This window comes from Centrocercus urophasianus, unplaced genomic scaffold (genome assembly GCF_019232065.1).
Source record: "Centrocercus urophasianus isolate 14NV4802_14NV808 unplaced genomic scaffold, USGS_Curo_1.0 seq_14, whole genome shotgun sequence".
Lineage (NCBI taxonomy): Eukaryota > Metazoa > Chordata > Aves > Galliformes > Phasianidae > Centrocercus > Centrocercus urophasianus.
Genome location: NW_024884586.1, coordinates 33027420 through 33055186, shown reverse-complemented (window position 1 = coordinate 33055186; position 27767 = coordinate 33027420). Strand labels below are relative to the sequence as shown.

Sequence of the window (27767 nt, the reverse complement as noted above, 5' to 3'; positions counted from 1 at the left end):
AGAGAAAAAGCTAGCCAAGAAACTTTTCCGTTAACCTCTAGCAGGTCCCATCTGTTTCATCAGATGGAAAGAAAGACTTACAGAAGCGTCCCTGTATACTCACAGAAAACACAGGGAGGTACAGAGATTCTGGGGGCCTAACCCAACTGCTCAAACTGCTCAAACACTGCACCAAGAACAGGAAGAGTTTCGACTTAGTTCAGTGTCGAGAAAAACATTTTTAGTTGTATCTTACAAACTTCAAGGAAATTACGTTAACAGACATTCCCATTCAGCAAAAAGCACAGTAAATTACCATCATCCAAAACAATCACCGACATGCACAAAAAAGCAAGGCTTGATCCCACAGCTGCAAGGTTTGTTTCCTCAAAAACAAAGTGCAGGAGCTTATTTAAAGTATGCAGCCTACCTGCATAATAGATTAAGAAAGAAAACAGAGTTTTGCCTAAGTGGAAACAATGGAAGTATTGGGAGCAAGAATATAAGATTTAGGTTGCAATCTTACTATGACACAAGAGTTAATGCTCCTATTTTTGTGGAAAAAAATGTAATGGGAATTTATATGCTCACAGGCAGCTATGACTTTGGATGTCACGTAGAGGTAGGAGCAGGGTTTCTCCCTGGAAGCCAGGAGCCACGCGAAACCTGACAGGCCTGCAGATGGTGGCCAGGTCCAATCAAGGCAACATCATTGCCATATGGGAGGTCCAAGGTCAAGTTGGGAGGTCTATCAGCTAGTCAGACCCAGGCTCAAGTACAGCAATCACTGGGCAGGGCAACAGTGAGAAGGCAAGGACACGAGCAAAGCTGAGCAGGCCCACAGCCGTAGGGGCAGAGTGGCAGGAGCTGGAGTCCTGCAGTGTCCTCCCTGAGGCTGGGGCTGATAGCTCTGAGGCCAACATTTGGCCTTGAGCCTGTGCAGGGTGTGGAGAGCTCTGAGGGACTGAAACAGTGCCATGGCAGGGTAGCAGAGGCACCGGGGCAGGCAGACCCCAGGGGTGCCTTCAGCAGGGCTCTGGTGGTGGGGAGCCAGCAGTGCTTTAGTCCTTTTCCTCTCCTTGCCCAGAAAAGAATCCCATGTCTGCTATATGCGCAACAACACTTTTTCCTGCAAACTGCATTTTTCTTGAATGCCTCCCATGAAAGTGCCACAGATCTCACCCCATCTAGCCCATCAAACAGGAATGAATAACTAGAAGGGATGTAAATGCAATTCACCAGCATTTGCAAGGACAGTAACAGAAAACAAAACAAAATATTCACCTAAAGGGAACCATTAGAAATAAGATGAAGTTTTATTAGTCTAGCAAAATTCACTGCAAATAGTACCACTAATCACCAACTGTAGGTTTATTACACTAGCAAGAACAAAGCTGTTCTGCTTTAAAGATTCCAGCCTGCCAAGATGTCAATAGCATTTGCATTAGCTATTATGCATTGAAAATTCATGAAGATAAAGCAGTTGTTAGAGACATAACACCAGAATTGTAAAGAACCTGGACTGTTTTTTCTGGTGCATAACTACCTCATAGATCAAAGTATTTTTGTAACATTCATCCCAATTTCTCTTTTCTTCAAATAAAGATGATCACTTATTTTCCTAGTCTACTTTCCTATCTTTCTACTTTACAGTAGATATCTATCTACTTTACAGAAGGACCTTCATACACTGAAGCTCTGCATACCATTGCTCCCAACTCCTCTAAAGTAAATCCCATTCACTCAACAGCTTCCAGTTTTTATTTTCTGTAAGTTGCCTCTTCTGTTTTCCAGTATCTCTGAATTGTATATTACTGTCTTAAACTTAAAAGCCCCAAATTTGAATAGTGCATGTCAGTTAAGACCAAAAAAGCACAAAAAGTAGAATAATTACATAAGACAGCCTTATCAGTACAATGTGTACAAAATATTTCCAAATGAGCAGCAAACAAGAGAGATAACAGAGCAAGCTTCAAGGCATTCATCACATTTTCAGGGATGCAAGAATACTGGTGGAGCAGTAATAATAATCGTCACTTATAAGGCCATAGCTACAGACAAAAATAGCTAGCAAATGTTTTCATAGACCAGATGACATCTGGATGAATGTTTTTCATCAAATGTGTCTTTTCAAAACCTTGCAAAATGTATTACACAGCATTATTTGAAACATTTCAAGACTTTCAACAAACACTTAAGTCTGAAAATAGCCTAGAAATGCTGCTGGGATAAAATAAAATAAGAAGTTCCTGAAGAACATCTGAACTACAAACCAAACCTATTTATTTACCTTGAAAGTCAGAATAGAATAAACATCCTATTTACCATTTCCTTTGCAATACCACTGTCTCCTCCCTGTTTCAGTATGATATTTATTTCCTGTTTCCTAAGTTCTTTTTTCCAAACACGAGCAAAAACATCAAATTACTGTAGGAAAAATTGTTACCTATGTATCAATAAAATGGAAGTAGAAGAGGTAAAAAAGGCAAATTAACAGCCCCAAGGTGTATCAAGGTGCAGGGTTTAGCACAAGTACTCTAATAAACTCTCTTCAGAGAAAAAAATTAGCTCAGTTGATAAAGTTAAGACATCTAAATAACTGCAACAGCAGAAATTCTGATTATTTTTTTTTCAGAACTACCCCAAATTTTTTACATGAATCCAAAATGAACCATGTGCTTTTCTAACTTAGTACTAAAATGAGGTTGTGTAATACCCACATTGACTAAAGTAGTTTGATAATCTTTAGTTCAAAGTGGATAAAATCTCAAGAATCTAAGTAAACCTGTGAAACTCCCATCATTACAAAGGAAAATCCCATGAGGTATTCAACCACCTACAACAAAAAGTTCGGGAGAGACATTCTAAATTTTAAATTGATCCTGAGAAGACATACGTGGAGACGGGATTATAAAACCCCCTCTACTACTAGACCTCAAAAGGCTTGGCACTCTGGGTCTTCACTTTGATGTAACTTCTATAATGAACCAGCCTTTCAGCTCCTGATGCAAACTAGTGACTAACATATAAAGAAGACTCTACCAATTTCCACGAGCATCGGGATTGTTATGTGCTTCCTCTCCTCCTGCCATGGTCACACACAGAAGAGAAGCTAACTATGGGGGTGAGGCATTGTCATGTAGTGAGTTAACAGCAAACAAACAAACAACCTTAATTCATAATGAAAGGTAAATGTTATCTGATAAACTTCACCTCTCCCTTCTTCAGGCTGCAAATGTGTAATCTGGGCCGTGGAGGAGCTGAAACAACACTGAGCAGCATAGTGGAAATATTTGCAGACAGAGACTGTAGCTTGTAAATGTTAGTGCTAGCCCTGGGAGGTGAAGAGTGAGAGGCTGTATTGCCATACTGAAGATTGGCAGAGACGCAGGGGAACCAAGGAGAAGTACATGAGCTCTTCAAGCTTACTCCAAATGTCACTCTAACATTTACAAAGCTGTGTGCAACTGTTTGGGAAGAACTTTCTTGCAAGAAGGTTTAGAACAGAAGGATTGTTCTTCAAAGATTAGGAGTGTAGTGGGGTAAGTGTAAAGAAATCTACTGCTAGAATGAGGGTCTGAGAGTTTACATTACATGAGTGACAGGGTTTAGAAAATTATGTGACTTCTCTTTAGTTCCAACAGCTCTAAGTCCTCTTTCACAGTACTGTCAAGCTTCTTGAAGCACATGATCACTGTGTTTTCAGTATGTTCACAAAGAAAAAGGGATTACAGTGAACATGGAACTTGCCTCTCAGAGGTATACAGTGTAAGAAAAAGGCAGAGGATGATTTGTAGTAAGGGGAATTACAGAAAATTAAAAGGAAAAAATTACACATGGAAGGTGATTAAATACTAGGGAAGGCTGTGGAAATTCCACTCTGGAAATTTTCAAAACTCTGAAGAGCTGAAGACCTGAAAAACCTATTCTACTTTTGATGCTGGCCCTATTTCAAATAGGCAATTGCAATTGGCTTCCAGAAATCCCTTTTAACTAGGGTTATTCTATGGCAAGTGCCACAATGCACTGATTTTACTGGACACTGAAATGTTTCAGACATCATAGTACACCTGCAAATTGCTACTGACCCCTGAGCTGGAAAAGATTTTGCCTCCTGTATTATAATATTAATGGCAATGTTGCTTACAGCACATTGTCATGACTGGAGAAACAGAAGATTCGAAGAAACAGGAGATTCAAAACGTGGTTCTTTTGCAGGCACTCTGGATCCTTGGGTAAATATTTACCCCTGCTGAATTATCTCATCAGAATTACAGTCAGAAGCATACTATGGCAGACTAACATAATCCACCTGTGCCTTCTGTCCTTTTGCCCACAAGCTGGTATGCTTTCACTGAACAAACTGCCAGCATCTCACACTGGCTCCTGAATCTCAGGTGAAACTTAAGAGGCTTAATTTTCCACATGAGGATTCTATGGGTCGCTCACAGTACTCAACTTATTTTCCCCAAATTTCCAGGAGGTATGGACTCTGCTATAAAATCCATAGATCTGGGAAACCCACTAGAAGGACTGTTATCATTAGCCTATCATCTTTGGAAAGGAAAGCTATGGTATGAACTAAATGTGTTACTTCTTGTAAAAGAACAGTTAACCTCCCCTCAGTTGTGACTTTTGAAAATTATATTTTGCCTTTGGCTGTTGGCTCAAGCAATGTGCACATCATAAACCAAACAAGATTCCATTTTCTTTCTTCCTTTTTTTCATCTGACAGCCAGTAAACCTCGAACTTGGGCAAGTCACGGAAGAAGTGCTTCAAAAGGAAACTGAATAGAGGGAAAACGTGGGTCTATAAACCATAGACTAAACTTGTACACCAAAATCACACACCACAGTGTTTTTGAAAATGTAATTATTCTTCAACCTAGGCAATCTCAAATTTAAGAGGGGCCAGAAGTGAGAGGTCAAGGACAGCCATGCTGAATATACATAGGCTGATGATCAGAGTAACTACTTATAACTAATGTAAGGCCAACAGCTTAGTAGGAAGAGGAACTTCACAGCACTCAAAAGGGCTGGCAGTAGGTCATCTCTGGAGAAAGCTCACTACAACAGAGCAGGTAGCAATTAGAAGGGTAACATTTAATATGGGATTTCAGACTAAATCTTCCAAACTTGAAACAGAAGATAAAATAAACAGCATTCATAATAGCAAAACCTGTAGAAAGGTCCTTTCAGAATCTTCTTATCTATTACAGAGCTGCTGCTTTCCCTAAAAACATTTGCAGAGCCACCAGTCTAGGGGGGATGCCTGAGAGCAATGGTGCAGCACAGACAGTGCAGAAATGATGACACTAATTTACAGGGGTCCCACAGGCTCCATCCATTCCTATTCCTAATGAAGTCATCAGCAGAGATGCAATGGCCAGGGCTTCTTATCCAGCTAATTACAACTACTGGCCAATTATTACAACCATAATAAAGAGGAAAAAAAAGCAGAAACTAACAGTTGGCATGAGATGGCAGTTGATACTGCCAAGATCATGAAGGCCTAGGTAAGGGATGTAAGCATGTAAATTTCACTAGCAGATATAAGAAATTAAGTCCTACTTTCAAGCAAATAACAGGCACTGCCTTTTGAAAATATGATCTCCTGCAGACTGAATTCCACTGTATGACTCTGGTACCTGCAAACAAATATGTTTATGTAGTAAAATATTTTAAATTTTAAAAGGGAACAAAAAAAAGAGAATTGACATACACATGTATGGTGCTTCTGTACTAATGGTAACTCAATTTACCCAGAATTTCTTTGTTTGGACAGTTAGAGGAACTTCCATGAGATATTCCTCTCTGACTGCAAACACTATCAAATGCAGTTTGTTCTCTTACAAAACCAGTATTTCTTGGTAAGGACAGAGTTAGCAATTCATAGTCCAAAACACTGGCTATAATTATGCAAATTCATGTATTTATTCAACTGTTTACAAGCCTATCTCAAAATGCCTAGGGCTGTGGTGCAACATCTTTGAAGTGCATAGACTAGCATTCAGAGGATGAGTTTACATAGAATAGCAGCCAGTCCAAACCTTCCATCCAGAACTCAAAGATTAAAATGCATGGAGAAGGGAGTTCCAGTAACCTTTTTCTTCTTGCCTGAGCTCCTAGAGCCTGCAATGATTGTAAAAGATGATAAATCCTACTTCTTGAGGAAGTTGTGAAGGTTCAGTCAGTGTCTGAGAATTTTTTGAGATCTTCAAGTCAAAAGAACTTTTGATGTATAAATTAAAACAGTAGCTGTGATCCTTAGCCCTTCATATTTGCTGTCGTGTTGCTCATTTCACTCACTTCAAAGCTCAGGATAGTTGTCAGAATACAATGAAGAGTGTCATGCTTCAAAAACACTAGCCTGATGCCAGTTAAGTGAAGATGAAACTACTTTAGCTGTTAGTGTTAGTGGACTTGCTGAGTTAGTTCCTGAGGGATGATGCTACCAAATCTTGAAATCACCTGGTCTAGTGTTGAATGGGGAGGAAATTCATGATCCTTGAGGTTCCTTCCAACCCTGGCCATTCTGTGATTCCGTGATCTTAGGCTGAAATGTAGCCAATCTAGGGAATTATGTAATACAGTTGTTGCCAGAAGATTCTCAAATCACCATCTACAGTATCTTTAGCTTTGACTGAAATACAGGACCTTTCCTGCTCCTAACAGAAACTGCAAAACAGTCAAAAATCACCCTCCATATCAAGACATTCTCATTCTCTTACACATCTTCTCTTTACCTTAGTTTTCCATAGTTTGTGTGAGCTTTGATGCTGAATTACTTGGTATTTATCCTACCTAAAGCACTTCTGTCCACTGTAATAAGTCCAAAAGTACATTTGCTCTCCAGATTGCAAGCAACTAACCAGATGTGATGTGTTTTGTTACAATATTTCTCATCCATTACATGAAATTATGCCAGGGAAAAGGGTTGTCACAGACCTGTAATTTGACTCAAATAAAAAATTCAGCATCTGCTTATCAGTGTCTGAGCCTCCTGCATGACGCCACTTTCAAAACAGCTTCTTCACTGAATGCTATGCAGCATACCTGCAGAATTAACTTCTTAGAAAATAACTCAGTAACAGCGTGGCAGACAAGAAAAAGCTTCATTTTGCCAGTGTTTTAAGGTTCTCTAGGTTCTGACACATACTTTTTACATCCTAAACCTAGAAGTCACAAAGACCAATATCAAGGAAGAATTGGTTTCCCCACACCACCAGCATAATTTACTGTTCAGAAGAACAGAAAAAACAATACAATCAATATCCTTATCCCAAGGGAGATGCTAAGGGAGATGTGCTTACTACTGTGTTTAGTAGAAAGAACAATTTGCATTCACCTAAAATATTCCCAAGACTCTAAAATGAAGGAAATATGGAACCAGGAGAGCAAATTGCAAAAGCCCTCCCATTTAGCTGAGCAGGATCACAGCTAAGATCAGGATGGAGAAGTCCATTTACTGGAAACTACCCACAAAGGTAATTTGATGCATAATTCTCTTGCAGTAGTCAGCTCTTGTTGGTATGAAGTATGCACCCAGTAAGTATTAACTCTGTAACAAGGGAAAAAAGAATGAATCCAAACAAAGAGAACAATCAAAGATGGAAGCTGGGGTAAGTTTAGGGGATGGACAGACATGCATATTTAGTTCTGGAAACTTTAATGTTTTTATGTGCATTACTTCACCAAAAGTCTAAAGAGGAATCAGAGAAAGTGAGATTATTAAAACACAGACCAACACAATTTAACAAAGCATGGCAAAAGCAGATGGGAGCGTGGCTATCAGATTAACCTTGCATAAAAGCTGTTGCAAATCCATCATGAGGTTTTTCCGAGACAGCCTGATGAGAACTGGCCCTACCAGTAAATTGTGTTTACTTCAGAGATGAAATTTTTTTCTCTTCCCTCATTATACAAGGCTGAAAAGGGGGTAGGGGGGAGAGATTCTGACATTTTCTACTGCTTTAAATGTTATTTCTCTAGAGTGATAAAAGCCATTAATCATTACCAATGAAAAACTGGGGGGGGGGGGGGCCGCCCGCAAAAAAGTAATTACAACATCTGAAGGCAAAAAGTCATCTTGCAGCAAGCAACTTTATTTTTCCTTCTTCACTTTTTCCACAGTTTGCTGCTCTAGTGATATCTAACCCCTTTTTGTGGGCTTCCTACAGTCTACACCTCTACTGTTTCTGCACCTGTACAAAAGGGATGAGAAAGTTGGGCTGTGTCTCCAGAAAGACAACTTTCAGCAGTGAGAGCAGCATACAGGGGCAGCTCAAGCAAACGAGCTAATTAGAGCAGATCAGAGCTACATTATTTACATACCTCTCATATCTATCCATATTTCAAAAGAGTTACACAATTCAACACAAAGACAACAGACACAAAAAGCTCTGTCTATAAAGATAGAGTGGTACAGGAAGCCCACAGCTGTTATTAGGGATGGAAACACGCTAGTGGAATTGCATGTGAAGCTGGTATCAAGCCTTAATGTCCCAGATAGCCCTTGCTTTGGCAAATATTCATGACCTCATCCAGAAGCCTTCTCACAAGAAATGTAAAGCTAAGTCAAAGCCAACATAAGAAAACAAACTTGTAATACAGAGGATCCTATACAATTTCAGAAATGATTTAGACAGAAAGTACTTTATAACTACAGGAACAGTTTGAGCCTGAATGTAATAGCTGCCTACTGGGACAACTTCAGTTTGAAATTAAGCACATGTACTTCACCTGTCAGATTTCACCCTCCTACTGCTTATGGCTTCAAAATAAAAAATTTTTATTCCCCCCATCTTATACATTTTTCTTTCTCCTATTGCTGTGCAGAAAGCCTATACAAAGAACAGCAAAACTGGTCAGCTACTTGCACAAGACAAAAAACCAGCATGTCAGAAAATTCTCACCTGTAGGATGGAAATGAAACCTCATGATATTTTTCAAATCTCTTCTTCCAATTTCTAACCAACTTTTGAAAACAACAAAATAGAATATGCACAGTGCTGCCAAACACACTATATCATTATCTCAGCAGGAGTGAAGGGGCTCACTTTGCCATTACGGCAATTTTATAATGTAGGAAAAACACTCTGCATGATATTAAAGCAACAAGAGTCACACCTAATCACATTACACCCTTTCGTCTAGGAATAGCATGGTTACACCTGCAGCCACTTGGCCATTTAGAGCATGTATATTTCTCTTAGCTCAACATTAACACCCCTCTGGTGTCAGCTAGACTAAATATCATCTTCACAAAGGGAGGAACAAAACAGGAAAACATACCAAAATGAAGAGGGCAAAGCTCTCACTTTTCAAAAATTGAAAGATGAGCTCTGACCAACTAAGAATGTGACAGCTGTACGTTTGACCAACCAGGAAAAATGAAATCTGTGCTATGCACCAGCAGGTGCCATAAAAATCATACAAAATGTAGCCTTTTCCATCATGTGGCTTAACTTTGGAGACACTGCACCTTGAGATGAACAGCCTTTAAATCTTGTTCAGTATTTAGCACCTGGGATGCAACAGGAGTACTTTAAAACTGATGCTGATGAAAAAGCAGTCTCTCAACTCTAAGCTTTAAATTCACATAACATTCTGCAATACGACTGTAATAAGGAGAAGGGATTGCAGCTGGACAACTTACACCAAGAAAGGAGAATTACCAACTGATTGCTCTCCATTGGGAACTTCGGAATGTGCACAGTTTTATCTACACATTGTCACTCAGAATTATGCCACTGCACTTCACAAAGGTGCCTATGGTGTGGAAGCTGGAGAGAGTTAAGACTTCCTCAGGTTTGGAAGGAAAAGAGGCAATTCCTCACTGGCAGTAAAACACACATTGACAGAATACAAGAATAAGTGAAACTGCCAACTAATGGTGAAACTGTAGCTTTGAAGCAGGCTTAGCACTCAGCACAAAAGGATACAAATGATGTTTTGACCAATGTCTTGAATGTGGATTAACAATTTTCTTCTTCAACAACATTAAATTATGTAGAGCTTCCTACAGCACTGGCTGCCGGTAAAGCAACAGTTAAATGACAAAATATATCTTCATTAAGGTCGTTATTATTTTCTTAAACTGTCAGATGTGAGTCTCAGTTTGGTACCACAGATAAGAGACTACACAAGGAAGAATACAATAATGCTCAAGTTCAGTCTTGGGTTTCTGAGGAGTCATGATTATCTTCCAATGAAAACTACTTGGACTGGAAGAGAATAGAAATGCTTTTGAACTTAACCAGCTAAACTACTCCAATGATACCGATTTTCTGGACATTCAATTCATTCTATAACCAAAGCACTTTTTTTTTCAGCCACTTATCCTTTCCTTCACAATCTGCTGGTAAAAATTCCAAATTACTCTCCACTTTGCTGAAGCAACATTTGTTAGGACCTCTATTACATTCATACTGAGCCCCTACTAACACTGTGGGAATATAAAGCAGACACACAGACTGTTAGCACCTATACAGCAATTCACTTTATGATTTTCCTTTATTTGATCTGAAAGTAGGAAAGAATATAATTTACCTCTGTGTAACATATTTTCTGATTCTTGCTTTAAAACATATAAATATAAAACTAAAACTAATATATTAAAAGGAAATTAAAAATTAGAAATTAAAACATAGTTGAGCAAGCATAGATATATTTGGAATGCGATTCTGACAGGTATCAGAGCCTAGCACTACAGTGTCATCAAACACAGCTCAAATTACTGCCCTTTTAAGTGTGAACATAAGGGCCAGTGAAATTGTCAGATTGATGTGATGGAAGACGAGCATCTAGGATACGTATAGAAAAGAATGTTTCTTTCATATAAATCCCACCACTATGCTGTCATCTTAAAATAACAGAGTCATTCAAGAGCAGAAAAACTCATAGCTTAATAATAAAAGTCATCATTCCCATATATCTGGATTAAAGGTATGTTAGCTCGCCACCTGCATGAACAGGCATGCAGCCCCCCTTGTAAAAGGAAAGAGACACTTCTCTCAATTTTTCAGTATAACATGTTTCACGGGCTCCTACAGCAGGTTCAGTCACGTTCCAGAGAGCTGCAATACAGTATTTGCCTGGTGCATCAAGCCCTGCTGCAGGCTTCCTCCTCAGCATCTGTTGAGGAGCTGCAGAGTACAGAAGGACGGAAAGGTTGTGCATATTCAGAAAACAATACACTTTAGTATATCTTCCATGTCCTTTTGAAGTTAAGAAGTGTGCATATCTTCTTTCCCCCTGAGCGTGCCCAAAGGAACTCAGCAAGTCAAATGAGCAGCACACATGGGGCAAGTAGGTTGTGGGGCAGAGCCTTCTCTGCTCCCCAGACCCTGGGGCAGCGAGCGCTGCCTGAGGCGTAAGATGGTGGAGGAGGCTGCCTCTTACACCTTTCACGTGCAATTTAGGAAAATATTCCCTGGAATCATCATCTACTGATGGGACCAGTGCCAAAGGTGTAAGACCCCACTGTAGAGAATATCCTGTTTTTTAAATAAGCTTCCGAAATACTCTGTGACAAACAGGAAAAAGGAGTGGTCTCCTATTGGGATGGGCCTCTTGTCCACAGTTCCCATTATATGAATCCTCTCGCACAATCTGAAAGAGTTTACGTGCCCTCAGGTGCGCTTTTTGAACAGAAGAAACTGAGACAGAAATGAAAGCCAGGTTCATCCAGTGTCACACTGCAAAACCATGCCAGAGCAAGGACACAGCCCATTGCTCTGAACTACTATACCATCAACACCATGCCACACTTAACCCCCTTTCAGGATGCTCCAAGAGCTACCTGACTTCTCCTCATTCTACTCTTCATCAGAATTATCAGAATACCAAGCTGAAATCAAAATAACGTAGCAGTCAACAGTCCCGTTGTGAACAGGAAAATAATTCAGAAGCATTAAAAAAATATCTAAATCTGTACAGGAAAAAAGGGCAGTTCTTGACATCACTTGAAACATAGATGGCGAGACTCTACACTTACAACACCTGTTTCTCTTTCAAATTCTGCAGCTAAAAAGTGAATCAAAGGGGAAAAAACTGAGGCGCAAGACAGTTTTTTAAGATTTCAATTAGCTTTTTATTTGGACTAGGACTTATTTACTGCAGAGTTAAGCATCTTTCATAGTTACAGATTCTCTATTTATATCTGCTAAGTGTGCAAATTTCCTGGTTCCCTGATTCCAGACCAGCTGCTGGGCACAGCTGTGCTCCAACAAATGCACCAAAACCAGCAGGGACTGCTGCAGGACTGTCATACTTCCCTGATTCCACCAGCATCTGGAAGAGGAAATCATACTGCTTTTCTCACTCAGTCCTGACACGGTTCAACAGAATAAAACCAACCTAATTAAAATATTTACATATATTTTAAAGGGAAAAAAAAAAAAAAAAAGGACCACTCTGAGAAGATTTAACAAGATTTAACACCTTTCAAACATAGCAGTAGCAGATCCCCCACACATATGAGGTTGTCAATAAAAAGAATATGGGAATATGGGTGTACAGTCACTTGCAAAAATCTTGGACAGATCAGAAGATATCTTGATAGCAATTAGCCAAGTGGACAGATCAAGGCACTCAATTGCAAGCAATTTACTGTCTGGCACCAAAATATATCGTTTCAGTTTAATGGAAAGAAGTGGATGTAATAGCAGAGCAGCTAGCAAAGTGCCTCATCAACGTGCTGCAGCTGTATAACCACATATTTGGCATCTAAGTCTTGAAGTGGGTTTCAGAATGTAAATTTCATATCCATTTGGGCATCAAATTCTATGCTGCAGCAAGAGCAAAGCTGCATCTGGTGCAAGGACTCAAGTGCAGCTTCTACCTGCCACGTACTACTGACTAGCTGGATCCTATCTCTGCTTTCCTCAGTCACTGGCAGAGTCTTGGCTGTTGTGGACAACATTCTTACCTTTAACAGACTATTTGCTTAGAAGGCATTCCACTTATGCTTTGGAATTTTATTACAAGAGCTGGATTCCCTAAACTCTACACAGTGCAACCCTAGTCTTTGACAAGGTTTCTTGCTTTTATATATTTACATATCAGAACCCCAGTTTTTTGCCTACACTGAAATGCAAGTGAACTAAATAGCAGACTACTGCTCTTAGTGCTGCCCTGTCTTATTATTCTGCTGATGAGCAAACCCTGGAAGAGAAGCCCGGCAGATAGAAAGGCCTCTGTCATCTGCTTGCCATAAAGGTGAACAGTTAGCCAACAGTGCTAACCGTACTTGCTTCTGCTCATACCCAGGCTACAGAGAATGAACGTTACAGTAAGCTCTCCTTTACCAGCAACTTACTGACAGACTTTGGACAGATGCTATTCTTCGCCGTGTTTCTCATGCTACTGTGTGTATACCTCTTCCATTGGGATTTGAGTTTTTCCTGGCAACAGCTTTTTCCCCTTCTGTATTTGAGAACACCTTTCCTAATTGCTTTCTTTACTGATCCAATAGCATAACATGTCACTTATTACTGTTTCTAATTTGCCTACGTTTAGATTTCCACAATTCTTTATTAAGAGGTAGGAAAGAAGACGAGTTATTTTAAACGTTTTATTTTTACACAACAACATCTTCTACCATTTCTAATTCAGAATGAATTACTATAATAAGTAATTACGTTAAGAATCAAACAAAATATATTTCGGGAATCAGTGTCTTGCATATTTTATATATTTATGCACTTTTTCACTGATTGGGAAAACATGCTGAGTTATTAGCAGGATTTAGAAAGAAAAAGAGGTCTTCTGAAGTTAGAAGGTATTTGCAGGTTTTCATTATTCAGAGGCATACATTTCAAAGATCCATACAAGCTAGAAATAGAAGAGCCACATAGCTCTCACTCAGCTCCCCTCCTTCCCTTCCCTCCTACAAAGTCCATTACACATTAAGGAATATAGCAGCCCGGCCATACTGTGCTGTTTTAGCCATTTTTATTTCCAGTGTTTATCTGATGATTTCCATCCCTACCCTAGAGTTTCTCTGATAGCAAAGTAAAACAAACAAACAAACAACAAACACATAAATCTTATTAACAGGCTATTGGCTGTGTTAGTCATCACTTTCCTTTTTCATTTTAACTTAATATTCCCTAGCTCCTATAAACTTCCTTAAATAATTCCCCTTTCTTGAGAAAGGTAGTCCTTCCATCAGTGCAGATTAAATCATGGTCCTCTCAGGTTATCATACAACCTTCTTTCAGTCTCCTGATTATACTTCAACTTTTTTTTTTTTTTTTTTTGCCAGTTTCTTAATAATTTTTAATTTTAGTCTAAGTTTCTCAGCAGTAGACTCTACATTAAAAAATATATATTTTAAATAGGAAATAGCCATGAAAACTTGCTATACTTTTTATACTCATATTTCTTGAATACGTATTTATACCAACAATTCTCACTAGTATGTCCAACATCACTTCAATAGTATACAATTTAACTGGTTAGGAGTTGATAATCAGGTTTATTATTCGGCAAAGGTCAGTGGGTAAAAATATTTAAGACTCCCTTCTCTGCACTCTGTAAATCATGTATCACTATTGAGTTAAATATATCCAGCCAATCATTGACACACCATACAAAATCCCATCATTTGTTTAGTGCTTCATAAAGGGCAATGAATAATTTTACCTTTTCAATGCCAAAGCAACTAGAAAGCTTTTCCCCTTGAGTGGCTCAAGTAATATGACATTTGATCTACAAAAGATTGCTTGTATACCTCTAAAAAAAAAAAAAAGAATCAGCACTGTCTGAAAAACCACACAAAAACTGCATTAGCATTGAAGGTATAGAAAAGTAGCACAAGGCAGAAAGTCACTGTTGTTTTAAAAGAAAATCTCTATGACCTTTGAGGATTTTTAATAAACACTGTTGGTCTAGGCAGTGTTGTTCTTTTGGGGATATAAACTCAAATTATTAATATACAGAAGCAAAAGCCGCCCACTTTTTTCTACTGATGCATCACCTAGCAATAGTACAAAAATGACTTAGATAACAAAAAAAGAAATATCAATCACTAGGTTAGATTTTCTAACTGTTCCCATGCCAAGGCATCCATTAAGCTCAAGGAAATCTATGAAATCGAAGGTCAAGTATTAGCTAGAATCAATGTTTTGATGGTCTTCAGCTTTTCCCACCCTAGAATCTGAAGCATTTAATGAGTCATGAATTTTTCACGTTACAACTCTTCTATGACTTAGGAAAGTCTTACATATATGGGTTTTTGTTTTGGGTTTTTTTTTGGCAGCTGTGGAAGAAGCAGCATGGAAAAATGCAACTTGAGCTTTTGATAAGCCAGAAAGAAAATCAAAAAACATGCCCTTACTGTGTATCTTTGTGATGCACTGTACTGTTTATATCCCATGTATGTCAAGGCTTGTTTTGTGAAAAGCCCTAATCAAATTTACTTATTAGCCCAGCAGTGACACTGAATTTCCATGCCACAACAGCCCTGCTCACACAGCCCACCTGCAGGTACTGCTAATGGGACAACAGCCCTGCAGACCAAAGAGGACTGTGCACTCTGTACGGCTTGGCTCTCTGTTTTGGATATCACAGCACATGTTCTAAACAGACCTCCTCTGTAGCTTTGCAAAAGCTTTGCAAGTAACAGCATAGTTACAGTTTTACCCGTGGTCCCAGGGAGATCAGTGTGTCTTTTCTCACTGTCGGGTAACATTTCATGAAAGTTCATTTATTCCTTAAGTTATAGACAGTGTAACTTAAGTTTTGTCTTATAAGCACATCTTCACTGACTTCCTCCATATATTAGCTGTCCCTGAGTCCCCTGGATTCTGTCCAAGCACACAGGGAATGACAGTTGAGTTAGTGCAATGCAGGATAAGAGAGGTTGACCCATGGGGAGCTGCACAGTAATCAGCTTTTCATTACTGCTTGGCTGTAAGGCCTAAATGATTCAGCAGTGCTCTTCCAAGTGGGAAAACAAACAAGGAGGGGATGAAGGAACTTAGGTTCTGATATGAATTATCTTCTCCCTATCAGAGTATGTAAGTATTTATCTCTAGGAACAGCTAATAAAAGATCCAGGGACTGTATCAGCATGTCCACAGAGGTATTATTTTATAGACCTCAGACAGCTTTTTCAAGGTGGAAGAAGTTTCTTAGTGAACTAAGACTCTAATAACTAAATTATCTGATATCCTAAATTCAGAAATTTAAATCCCAGTATAGTAAATACACTCACCTCAGCATAGGTCTGTGGCTAATTATTTTTATAATGTTTATTAGGTAACCTAATTGCTCTGTATCTCAGTTTTCCAAAACATGAAATGGTAATTATACCTATCTCTTTCTGAAAACACTGCTTACATGCAAAAATGGCACTTCTTTGTGTAGGACCTTCACTTTGCATTCTTATAAATAGTTCAATGTGGGTGAAAATTGTTTAGTTATTCTGACATCCCAAGAACAGGCAGAGAGGTCAGTAATGTACTGGCTTTCTCTCAGCTATGACCTTGCCTATTTAAGTTTGAAGGATCTCCCATGGGTTATTTGTATGCATGGATACAAAACACCACCTGAGCCTCTATCTCTGGCTTCCACAGGAAGAGGATAATACTGTGATTTGGCAGGCTCCACATTACTATGGCAGAAATAGTGTACAATCTACTGCCAGTGTACAAAGACAGCCTCAACATAATGTTGCATATGCTAGATCACTCCTTGAATGCTTCTGCCACATCTCAGTACTGAGCATATCTTCATCCCAAACATAAAGAAGTCTAATGCTGGGACCCCTGTATCCCTCTTCCTAGTTGCAGCATTTTGCTTCTCCTTCCTACCTGGAGTCCTCCTAGGGAGCCTTCACCAAGATGTTACTCAAGTATGTAACTCAATAATAAAGCTGAAGCAGAAAAAATATAAAACAGTCACTTGTAGGCATCCAAACAGATACTGGGTGACAGTTTCTAGCACACACCATTCCTTCTGTTCCTAACAGGATACTTTTTTGCAAGGATCCACTTCCTACGGGTGCTACACAGTTTTAATGGGATTTTGTCAGTCAATGCTTCGATGGAGCACACTGAACTAGTAGATCTCAAGAGTCCTGGACCACTATACCTCCCTAGTGTGAGTGGTGCGGGGTCTGAGAAAAAACAACTTGCAGTAGAAGAGACATAGCAGATGTTTCAGAACTTCTGAAACTTACTGACTAAGGCTTTGCTGGTGGCACAGATGAGGGAATGAAATGTAGGCAACACACACACATACTAAGAAAAGGTAAACAATCAACTTTTAACTTTTATGGCTTCTCTCAGAATAAAACAATAATTTAAAAAAAAAAATAGATGGGCTTAGCAAAGAGTAACTAGTCAGTAGGAAAAGGCAAAAGAAAAAAAGACACGACAGCAGTGTAAATCAACTAGGTGAGAACTGAATAAATGAGGATACTGATTGTTAATCTACATCCTGTCACTCTGACTTTATAAACAGATTAGCTCATGAGGCCATGTGTGCAAAAGCACCCCTATAAAACCACTGTCTTTGACACTCTCATCAGTATTCACAGTGGACCAGGTTTTCATTTTATGGCTGCAGTGTTCTTGTTTCTTCCACAGATCCATTAGCGCTGTGCATGCTGCACAGTCAATACCAATTCCAGCATACACTTTTCTGCCTTTTTTAATTTGGACAGAGGTCTTTCTGTCTTGTGCATCCATTTCTCTTCGATATGGTTTTTTGTGGTAGTCCTTTATTTTTTGCTTTATATCATTTTTAAGCAATTCAAGTACCTTCGACTTTAAATAAAAAGAAATAAAGTAAAGCAAAAGTGAGACATTTAAAAACAACATAGCAAAACATTTCTGTTTCTCTTCACTGCATGTCTTTTTCTTTTGTCTGACTGCTTAACGTAAAAGGGCTACAAAATGACATAAGATACAAGCCCAGATACAGGACTGTGATGGTGATTGCCGGTCTGAGACAGCTGTAAATCTCCCAGCTGAACACTGCACAGTCTCCTCCTTCCACATCAAAGTGGCTCATGCCAAGTCCTCCACACCCCAGCAGATCTCCCTGCATCACACCAAAACTACTGGAAAGTATACTGCTGATTATTACCTGTGCCTTACTTTAGCCACACCATCAGCAGAACACTGTGCTCAAAAAAAAGAAAAGCTTGAATGATTACAATTACAGTTTTGAGGAAAGGACTTTGGCTGCAGTGCTAAATCATCCTCTAGACACACATGATACGGAGGAAAAACCTAAAACACTTTACTTGTCAGTACTCAGAGATGATAGGGCAAAAACATAATACAGAATGAAGAGTTGCACAAATAAAACAAAAGGGCTTACCACAGAAAATGGAACAACATGATTTTTGGATTTTACATCAAAAATCCAAACCATAATAAAAGAGAACTTCAATGGGAAGTTAGTAATAGCATGGTGAGAACTTGGATGTGTTCCTAACTAAAAACTGAATTGTTAAGCTCCTGGATCTAAGAGCCAGATCTCTTATTATGAGTTCAGTGCAAGAATCCAGATTTTTGTGAGATTGCTTACCATCGGGAGAATCTTTCCTTTGATCTCATTTTTATCTTTAGTCACAAATATTTAAGTTAGAGATTTTTTAAAAGGCTGTGGTAAAAGTAGCGAAGAATAGGAACAAGTTGCCCAGAGATGTAATGGAAGCCCCATCCATGGAGACATTCAAGGTCACACTGGACTAAGTTTGAATCTAGTGGTAGATGTCCTGTTCACTGCAAGGGAGTTAAACCAGATGACCTTTAAAGATTCCTTAAACAATTCTACAGGTATATGAAAGTATTTTGGACATTTTCAATATTCTTGCCTCTTTCACACTATTCAGCAAGAATGTCTTTTGCCAAATACTCATTCGGGGTAAATCTTGTCCTAACATGGCAGATAAGACATATGGCACAATCTCCATTCTGCTTTACTCAGCCCCAAGCCCCTTAACTCTGTTTCCTGGACTGGATACATAAAGGTCTCTAATGACTCTTTCTGTCTTCAGTTTTCTTCTTCTTGTCACACAAGCAAAAGAGAAGAAATCAAATTTATAGAATAGTTCTTTTCAACATTCTACTTTCCAGCTCCACCTGAGACCAGGCATGTCAGAAGGACTGACCTACCTTCTAATCTCTAATGCGAATACCCTAGGAGAATAATAAGGCATATAAAGGATAGCTACTCTGCATATATTTTTCATTCCAAGCACAAGCATAGAACTGACTGAGCTGTCAATATAAAATGCTTTTCAGCTGAGGGCTGAAGAGCCGTTTTCCATTTTTACTCATTTAATGAATGGTACTGGATAAAAAATCAGTATTTAAAATACCACGTTTTCCTTTTCTCAACAGTTTGAAATGGTGGCTGTGGACATTGGGGTAATCAGACTTAGAAGTCCAATTCCATGTCACTCCATTTGAATCCTAAATTCTGATGCTTTGATACAGCTTCCACCAGTAATTCCCTCCAACCACCTTGTTCTCCTGATTCCTTTAGCAGTATCGCAACATAAAGGATTACGATTCTTCCTTGTTCAAAAGCAGAAAAATGTTCAGTTGCTCCAAAGAACATAAGACTAGGATGGTAGGAAAGTCTCATCCAGAGCGATTTAGGATGACCACAAGACCATACCTTAGCAGGCAGAACTTTACAAGTCAACACCTATAGGCCGTTTAGGAAAAAAAAAAAAAAAAAAGGAAAGAAACATCATGAAATTAAGAGCTCTTAGCACAATGCTTGTACATTTTCCTGCTGCTTTATGTATGCAGTGGGATGGCTTTTGCATTAATGTCATGGATATGACCTGAATGTTAGGTTTTAACTACTCTTCACCTATAACTACAAAGCAGGAAGTAACCCTGAATCTTGCACTGAGATTCCATTTATCAGGATGAAGGTTCCCTCTTCTTCACCTTACCCTCCAATTTGTTCTTGATCACACACATAAAAAAATGAGGATGCTAGTAATGAAACAGACACCAACAATGAAAACTCTTATCTATGCATTCTTAGACTCTTTAGAAGAGTGAGTGAGAGTGGTTTAACTCAGTAGTGTCCTATCTTGGGCTCTAGTACCTAGTGAGGTTTTACCAGGACCATCCTACAACCAATTCTGTTGACTAACTGCCTGTGCAAAAAGGCAGAGAAACCAAGCAGATCTGACTGAAACACCACCAGATATGACCTTTCCATGCTTGTGGTGATGGCTGTGCTTTTGAATATCCTTACCATATCACATAATAGCCTCATTCAATAAATCAAAGTGTCCAAGGGATGACTGTCTATCTCCACATGGAGAGAGTCAATTAAAGCAGCATCATGAATGCCAAGTTCTTCCTTTTAACCAAGATGAATAGAGAAGAAATGAGAGAGAAAATGAGAGCACTGTGCCACTGCCTGCCTTTCAGCGTGAAGGCTTCCACTGGGCAAAGCAGAGAGATAGAGAAAGCTAATTTCACAGATAACATCTGAAAGGCCTACACAGTCATTCCAAATGTTGGAAATAATTTTTTATGACAAGAGAACGTGCATCATTTTGGCTGCTTCCATCAAGATATTCCATTAACTGTAGGGACAATTGGTAGTCTCAGCAGAAATACAAAATGATCTGATTCAAGGGTATGAAAACGGAAGGGGGGATGATGCCACTGGGACTCAGATGAGCCACTGAACAATGAAAGACTCAAAGATACATACTGCAAGCAAGCTGGTATTATTCTGGATCATACATATGCCATGTGTGATTACCTGAGAGAGCTAGGATGAAACTGTGAAATAATTTTTCCTTTCTGTATTATGACTTATCACTCTAGATGATCCACGATTTAGTAAACAACCTTCTTTTGAAATAGTGTGATTCAGGCAAAACTGATCTGGTATGATAACTTTTTCTGTGGAGTCATTTGAGCAGCATCATGTCTTGACTTACGGATGAGAGGTATTTTGTGGCTTGGATTAAGGAGAAGCCATTGATCTAAGTTGCCATTTATAAATAAATAGATAAATACACCATCACAATGTCAGTCCTGTAAAAGTCTATACTAAGAAAAGTGTTAGAGGTTAAAAAACATTAACTACATGTTCTTACTGATTCCACCCATGTAACATCTGTTTTGTTGTTCAAGTGCCCTTTATAGGAGCTGACAGTAGCACAAAATCTACTAGTTTTGGATGATTATATTTCTTCAACTGGGAGGATCTTGTAAAAGCTACACTCAGCAATAAACAGCCAGAAACATAAAATTCTAGAGAAAGATAGCAGAAATTATTTTTCTGTGGAATCAATTAACATATTAAGGTGAGTTAAAGAGCACCTGGAATACTAACAAATTCACATGCAGCAAAGATGACATACATGGCCTTAAATATCAAGAGCATATGATGATGCAGGGGGGATGAATGAAAAAGAAAAGGTAAAAAAAATCTAACCGTGTCATTATAAAATACAGGAGAGAAAATCAGTTGATTTTTATACAGTCTCAGATTTTCCAGCTGCTCAGAGCTGCTGTTGGATATTGTCACATCAATGAAACTCTTCGAAGTTAAAGTTCAACAGCCTAAAGACCATGAAATGATCTTTTCCCAGAAAGATGTAATCTATTTGACTGCAGAATTAACTACACACTCTTCTGTACTGAGAACTTCACAAAGGCATTAGAAGGCCTCAAATGCCATCACTTGTCCCACTGATACATATTCAAAGCACAGTGGAAAGGCTTGACAGTATTGTTCCTTCATTTTGTTTCTATTTCATTATATGATCCACCTTGACTGCACTATCCTTACTAGATCTAGATCAATATCTGATGTATTTTGGGAACTGTTTGGGTGTTAGAGTAGAACTTACCCCAAAGAAAGCAAAAAAGAGGAGGCAAAGATGGGAAATATACAAACCTAAAGATAGAAGCTGACTTTACATAAAGACCTTGAGCTTCAATAGATTTGAATTAACCAGAAGTTAGAAAACTAAACAATAACCTTTGAGACAGCCAGTCATTATGGAGACAGACAAAGGGAGATGAGAATTAAAAAAAAACAAACCCACAACAGGTTTGCACTTCTTAAGCAGAAGAATAGTGTACAGCATATGTCACAGTAGTAGTTGCTTGGGCAAGCTACAGAAACAGTCTTACAGATGGATTGATGGTAAATGAGAAAATGAACTTCTTGCACAAATGTCCTAATCAAAGCTAACACGCCTCAGATAATACTGAATAGACTTCACTAAGAAGCTAGTAATGCATAGGTGCATATGGGTGTGAAGGGATTGCTTGAACTTTTTCCAAATTCAGATGGAATCTTTTCTGCTGCTGTTCAGAGACATTTTGGCAAACTGTACAACGAGAATCTACCTGACACTAATAAGTCAATGACAAAATGACTTAAGATCTTGTTTAAGATCAGAGCTCCAGATCTTTCACTTTATCATCTTTCACCTTAATGTCTTTCACTTTATCTCATGAAATCATAAAAATTATTCTGATGTTTAGTCTTTCCTCAACTCTTTAAATATTCAAGATCCAGCTGGAATTAAAAACATTAAAACACTGCAGCAAAGGTTTTATTTCTAATGTGTCCAGCACCCCCCAGGATATAAGAAGATCTATTCCCAGCAGTTACTTGGCACATTTCACTGCAGACTCAGAAGGACTGGACTGTCTAAACAACATCAACATATTTTAAGTTTTTTAAACAAATCTGCAAGTATGTAATCATCAGACATCTTCACTAAAATAAAAAATGTATATCTATGCTGCTACCTGTGCTTGAGACAGCAAAGGATGTAGCACCTAAACCATGCAGTAAATGATTTTGTAGCATTTCTTATTACCAGTAATTTTACAGCATCTCTGTTTATTGCATAGATAATGGGCAGATGTTTGTTGTCATTAAACTGCTCTTAGCAAACATAATCATAAAGGTATTTGGCAGATAATAAAACAGAATGTGTATGCCTATGCTCAACATCATCATTGCCAACAGCAGGTATATTGCTGTTCACAAACCGTATGTTGCAAAACACAGAGCAAGCCTGGTTTTCTGAGAAGTTAATAACCCATCTGTGAGCAAACCAAAAGAGGAAGGGACACTGGTTCCAGCCTTCAGAGAACAGGAAAAGGGTATCCGTGTCTGCTGCAATGAGTACTGGGTGAAGATCAGAAAAGGTCAGGAACATGACTTTTCCGTCTCACCTGAAGAGGACTAATGGAATGTCCAGTTCTGAGCAATTAATTCCAAAGGCTTAAAATCTAAATTTCAGTGCTTTTTTTTTTTTTTTTTTTTTCAGTTTCAAATATCTAGCAACCTCACACTAACCTGAATTTGCTAATCTTATTACTATACACCTCTTAATAAAAGAATGGCCAACCAATACAATTAACTAGGAAAAAGCATTAAAAAAAAGAGTGATCAACAACATCTAATTTTAACTGGCTAAAAATGATCTCATGTTCAGTAGCATTTTGCCTTTGCCCTTCTTCTTGGGCTTTTGGCCTCCACTGTTTCACAATGTTTAGGTAGAAGGAAAACATGCAGAGAGCTTTCAGGAGCAGAACAGATCCATAGACACTTTGGGGTTCATGGCATTTTTACTGCAGCTACAGGAAACAACTAACGTGAATACAACACACACTGCTCCTCCTGCTTTGTTTAATGCCAGGGTTTTGGGGGCTTTTTTGAGAAAATTCTGTGGGTTGTGAGGAGGAATCTTTTTCTCACACCAAAGAAGTACGTCATGCTCCATTAGCCAGACCTCAACTTCTGCCCTTAACACTTTCATTTAGTGCAATTAACAGGACTGCTGTGACCTGATGCTCTGGCTTATGTCAAATACTAACAAATTAGAAACCAAAAAGCACAGAAGATATTAAGTACCTAAAAGGCACTGAAGAACCTTCACAGTAGCTGAATCACTTCTCTCCCTCCCACCCTCCTGTCTGTCTGCATCATCTCTTCAGCCCTTTTTCTGGACTGACTAGCAAGCCATCCAAATTTCTGTTGGGTTCTGTATGAGCAGATATTTCACCAACAATGGAAGGAAATGTGCTATTCATTACCCTTGAGAATTCTTTTTGTCATTTCTCACAAAGTTTGTCCTACAGTAGACTACAAGGGACTCAGCATCACTTAGAGGAGGCACTGTGTCTTCTCTGTCTTCCTCTTTTCTATCTTCTTTGCTTTATGTCTGCCCACCCCAAGACATCCTCACTTTTGTCAGTTTGGTAGTCTTGGCAGTTTGGCACTGTCAGCTCCTCCCTAGCACAGCCCTGACAAAGCAGTACTGAATTATCTGACTAGAATCTCCACATAACCAAAGAAAGGAGATAGGCAAATCAACAAAAGGATGCAAGCAAATCACATAATTGCTTTGGATTTCCCCTGAGAAGACACTAACTCCCTCACTTGGCTTCACAAGGAGCTTAGATGTTTAACACAAGTCCTCGACGCCAAGCCTCTATGTTTGGTGTTTTTTTTCGTTTGATGTTATAGTGCTTACCAAAGTCATCTAAAGAAAGAGATCAGAATATCAGTTGAATTAAATGAATGCCACTTGCAAAACCAGCAGAGACATCCCGTGCCTTCTTTTCCACCCCTGAGTACAGCCACACCACTCTTCCCTTCCAGTAGTTATTGTGGGATCTCTCACATTTCAGAAACTTGACTGATGGTCAAATACAGCAAATACAGCTAATACAGTATTTGCATTCTCTTAACACAAAGTATGTAAACCTCTTTTCTAACTAGGAGACAAACAATTTCATTTCACAGTCCTTTTTAGATGTATAATAGTCTTCCATAAAGCAACATGAAAAATGTACAAGAAATATAGCAATATCGACATAACTCTATATCTGGAAAGCAGGAGATACAGATTACCATTACCAACAAATGAATATCTGCTTTTCTCTCTGGAGTTGCTACATATGTTTTTTGTATTTTTATTACCCTAACTAAATTCTAAATGTGTGCTTTGCTTATTCAAAATAAATAATTCTCCTGATAAATAACAGACACATGAGATCCTTTATTCTAGGATTCCCTGCCCCTTAACCTAAATCTTGGGCTTTCCTTTCTTCGGTCTGGGGGAATCAAAGGACTGTAGCACTTCCCAGACACCAGCAGAGACTAGAAAAGTATGTCAGTAAGTTTGCTTTATTAAAGAAGCTAATGTGCTCCTTCACTCCTACCCTTACACACCAGCCTTGCTCCTGTAGTATTATGTCAGCTCTCTAGTCACAGTGCAAAGTGCCATTTTGGCACAGCAGCATTTCCCACTGTGATTCCCTTCCCAGACTTCACATCAACTTTTCACATTCCAGCAGTATTTATGTCACAGGCCAGCTGAAATTGTGACTTGCAGTAATCCTTGGGTGTCAGACCATGAGAATGAAAATTATCTTTGCTAGCCTGCAATTCTTCTGTTCATCTGTGTTGTTCTGCACAGAGGCAAAATCACTGTGCACCAAAACAATTTGCTCATGTCAAGTACTTTGATCACAGCAATATGAAGCTGTTATGTAACACCACAATAAACACTCTAGAATCAAAAACATTCCAATTGCAGAACTTTTTTCATGTATACAGTCTCCAAATATTCACAAGCTGCTTCCTGTATTGTCAAGGAACCTCACATATGAAAACCATGTTTTGCTTGACATTGGGCCTAAATCATGAAGATGGTTTTTAGTTACAATAAAAATTAGTTTCTCAAGATTAGGGCTTCTGGCATACATCACAGATTGTCCTGAACTCTATCATCATTTTTTTTATAACCTTAAATAATGTTTAACACATATTTTTTAAGACCTCAAGATTCTACATTGGTAATTACGCAGTCACACACATCTTTCTTATTTTCTTACTCATACTGATGCTGGCCAGAGCATGGCCAAGATCTCAAGCCAGACTCGAGATTCACTTCTAGATTTTGATGGTTTCATGCCTTTAACCTCCTGATTTCACTGATCACAAAAGGAACAAAAAGCGAAACTACAAACATTTAAAGTACATAAGATGAATTCTGCTCTTTATGTTATTGGTTACCTTTGCATTCTGTTCTGATAGCCAAGTTCATGAGATGGACATGAGACAGAGTCCAGAAAGACCTGAATCACAGAGCTGGTTCCTCCTGATACCAAGTACAGACCAACAGCAAGCAAAACTACAGTTTTGAGGGGAAATAATGTAGATGGTAGTGCTTCTTTTTATGCCTCTGTAGGGCATAGTTACACAACAACTGGCCAAAACAACTCACAACACTGCCGTTGATAAAACCTCTGATGTTTTCCAGAATCATCTAATCTATAGCCTATAAGAGAGTACTGCTGAGCTGACATTGGCATAGCCAACATACATGAAATTTATGACAATACATTTTCACCTATGTCCTCAGCATGGATTGCAATCTTGATGCTTCAACTGTTTTAAGGACCACTGGCAATTAACTGCTATTGTTGATTAGGGCAACAAACCACATAGTTACTTCATTTCAAGGGCATCACCAGCACAATAAGAACAGCAGCAATTAATTGAATCGCTTGCTATTTCAGAAACATATAGCTCAGATATCTTACATTTCTGAATTCATTTCCATGTGGCCTAGAACATATAAGTAAGCCTGCCTGTACCTGCAATACTTGTCTCATTTCTCCAATCCAAAGTCTTTCAATCACTAGTCAAAGAGTAACAGTAAGGGGCAGAGATTCATCCACTCACTCCTTCATTAGATCTGTCCTAATCCCACATGTAAAAAAGAGGAAGACTAGATAAAACTTTGTCATGGAGTTATCCCTAAATCCTTGTCTGTGGGAATGTTGCCTCTCCCCTCCCCATCCGAGAACAAAGCACCCAGATACAGTGGTCCACAGAACCGGAGCATTGACTCTTTACATCAGTTCCAACTGATTTACATGATGTTATGATGTGGAATACTGACAAAAAAAAAAAAAAATCACAAAACCACGACAAACTGGGATATGTCATCTATGCCACGCAATAAAAATCACAACGATCTCACTTTACACTTGATATGTTTTCCAGTAATTTGCCTAAGATTTCTCACGCATGGCAGCATTTTCTGTCTTAGAAGACAAATTGTATTCGAAGTGACCCCAGAGCCCAAAGAAATGGACTTCAGATTTAGGGAGTAAAGTAGCACATGAAGGTAAGTTCATGAAATGCAAGAGAAGAAAACTGGAAGGAAACAGAGATGAGAGCTTTCCTAGTGTCGGGACTGGAACTCTGCACTGGAAAGATCAACATGGGCAAAAGTCTCATGGAAATACTCAATTTTGTTCTAAAACATCTTCACACCTTCAACTCTGCACAACTGAGGTCAACTTACCTCGCTCGCATGTTCTCCCCCAATAGCCAGTGCCAGTGCAGTCACAAATGAAGCGGTTCCAGCCATCCTTGCAGACTGCATTATTCTTACATGGGTAGCTGTCACATTGCTTGGTACTCAGGCGGGAGCAGGAGGACTTGACTCCTGCTGCATTCTGTGCCTCTGCCAGCTGCCGGATGTTCTTGCTTCGCCCGTCGATGAACAAATCTCGGATACAGCCAACGTAGCCATAATTCAGCATTGCTGTCCAGAGCTCAGTGGGAAGGATGAGTCCTGCCCGGTTCTCTGGCAGCCCACCCAGGTACATGTCACCCTCCAGATCTAGGATCTCACTCTCTCCACTAGCAGTGAATGGGGTGCGTCTGCTGTTCACTGATATAGTACCTAAAAGAGGAGGATAAGGAAACACCAATCAATGTTTTCACTTATAGCC

General features: G+C 39.0%; 1 protein-coding gene across 4 annotated transcripts in view; it reads right to left on the bottom strand.

Moving 5' to 3' along the window:
* Positions 1-27767, bottom strand: part of NRXN3 (neurexin 3) — an 891094-nt gene that overhangs the window by 625338 nt on the left and 237989 nt on the right. For all 4 annotated transcript variants that reach the window (XM_042814128.1, XM_042814126.1, XM_042814127.1 and 1 more), the window contains one exon: positions 27335-27718. In XM_042814128.1, coding sequence (XP_042670062.1) covers positions 27335-27718 — 384 coding nt within the window. The remainder of the gene's footprint in view (positions 1-27334; positions 27719-27767) is intronic.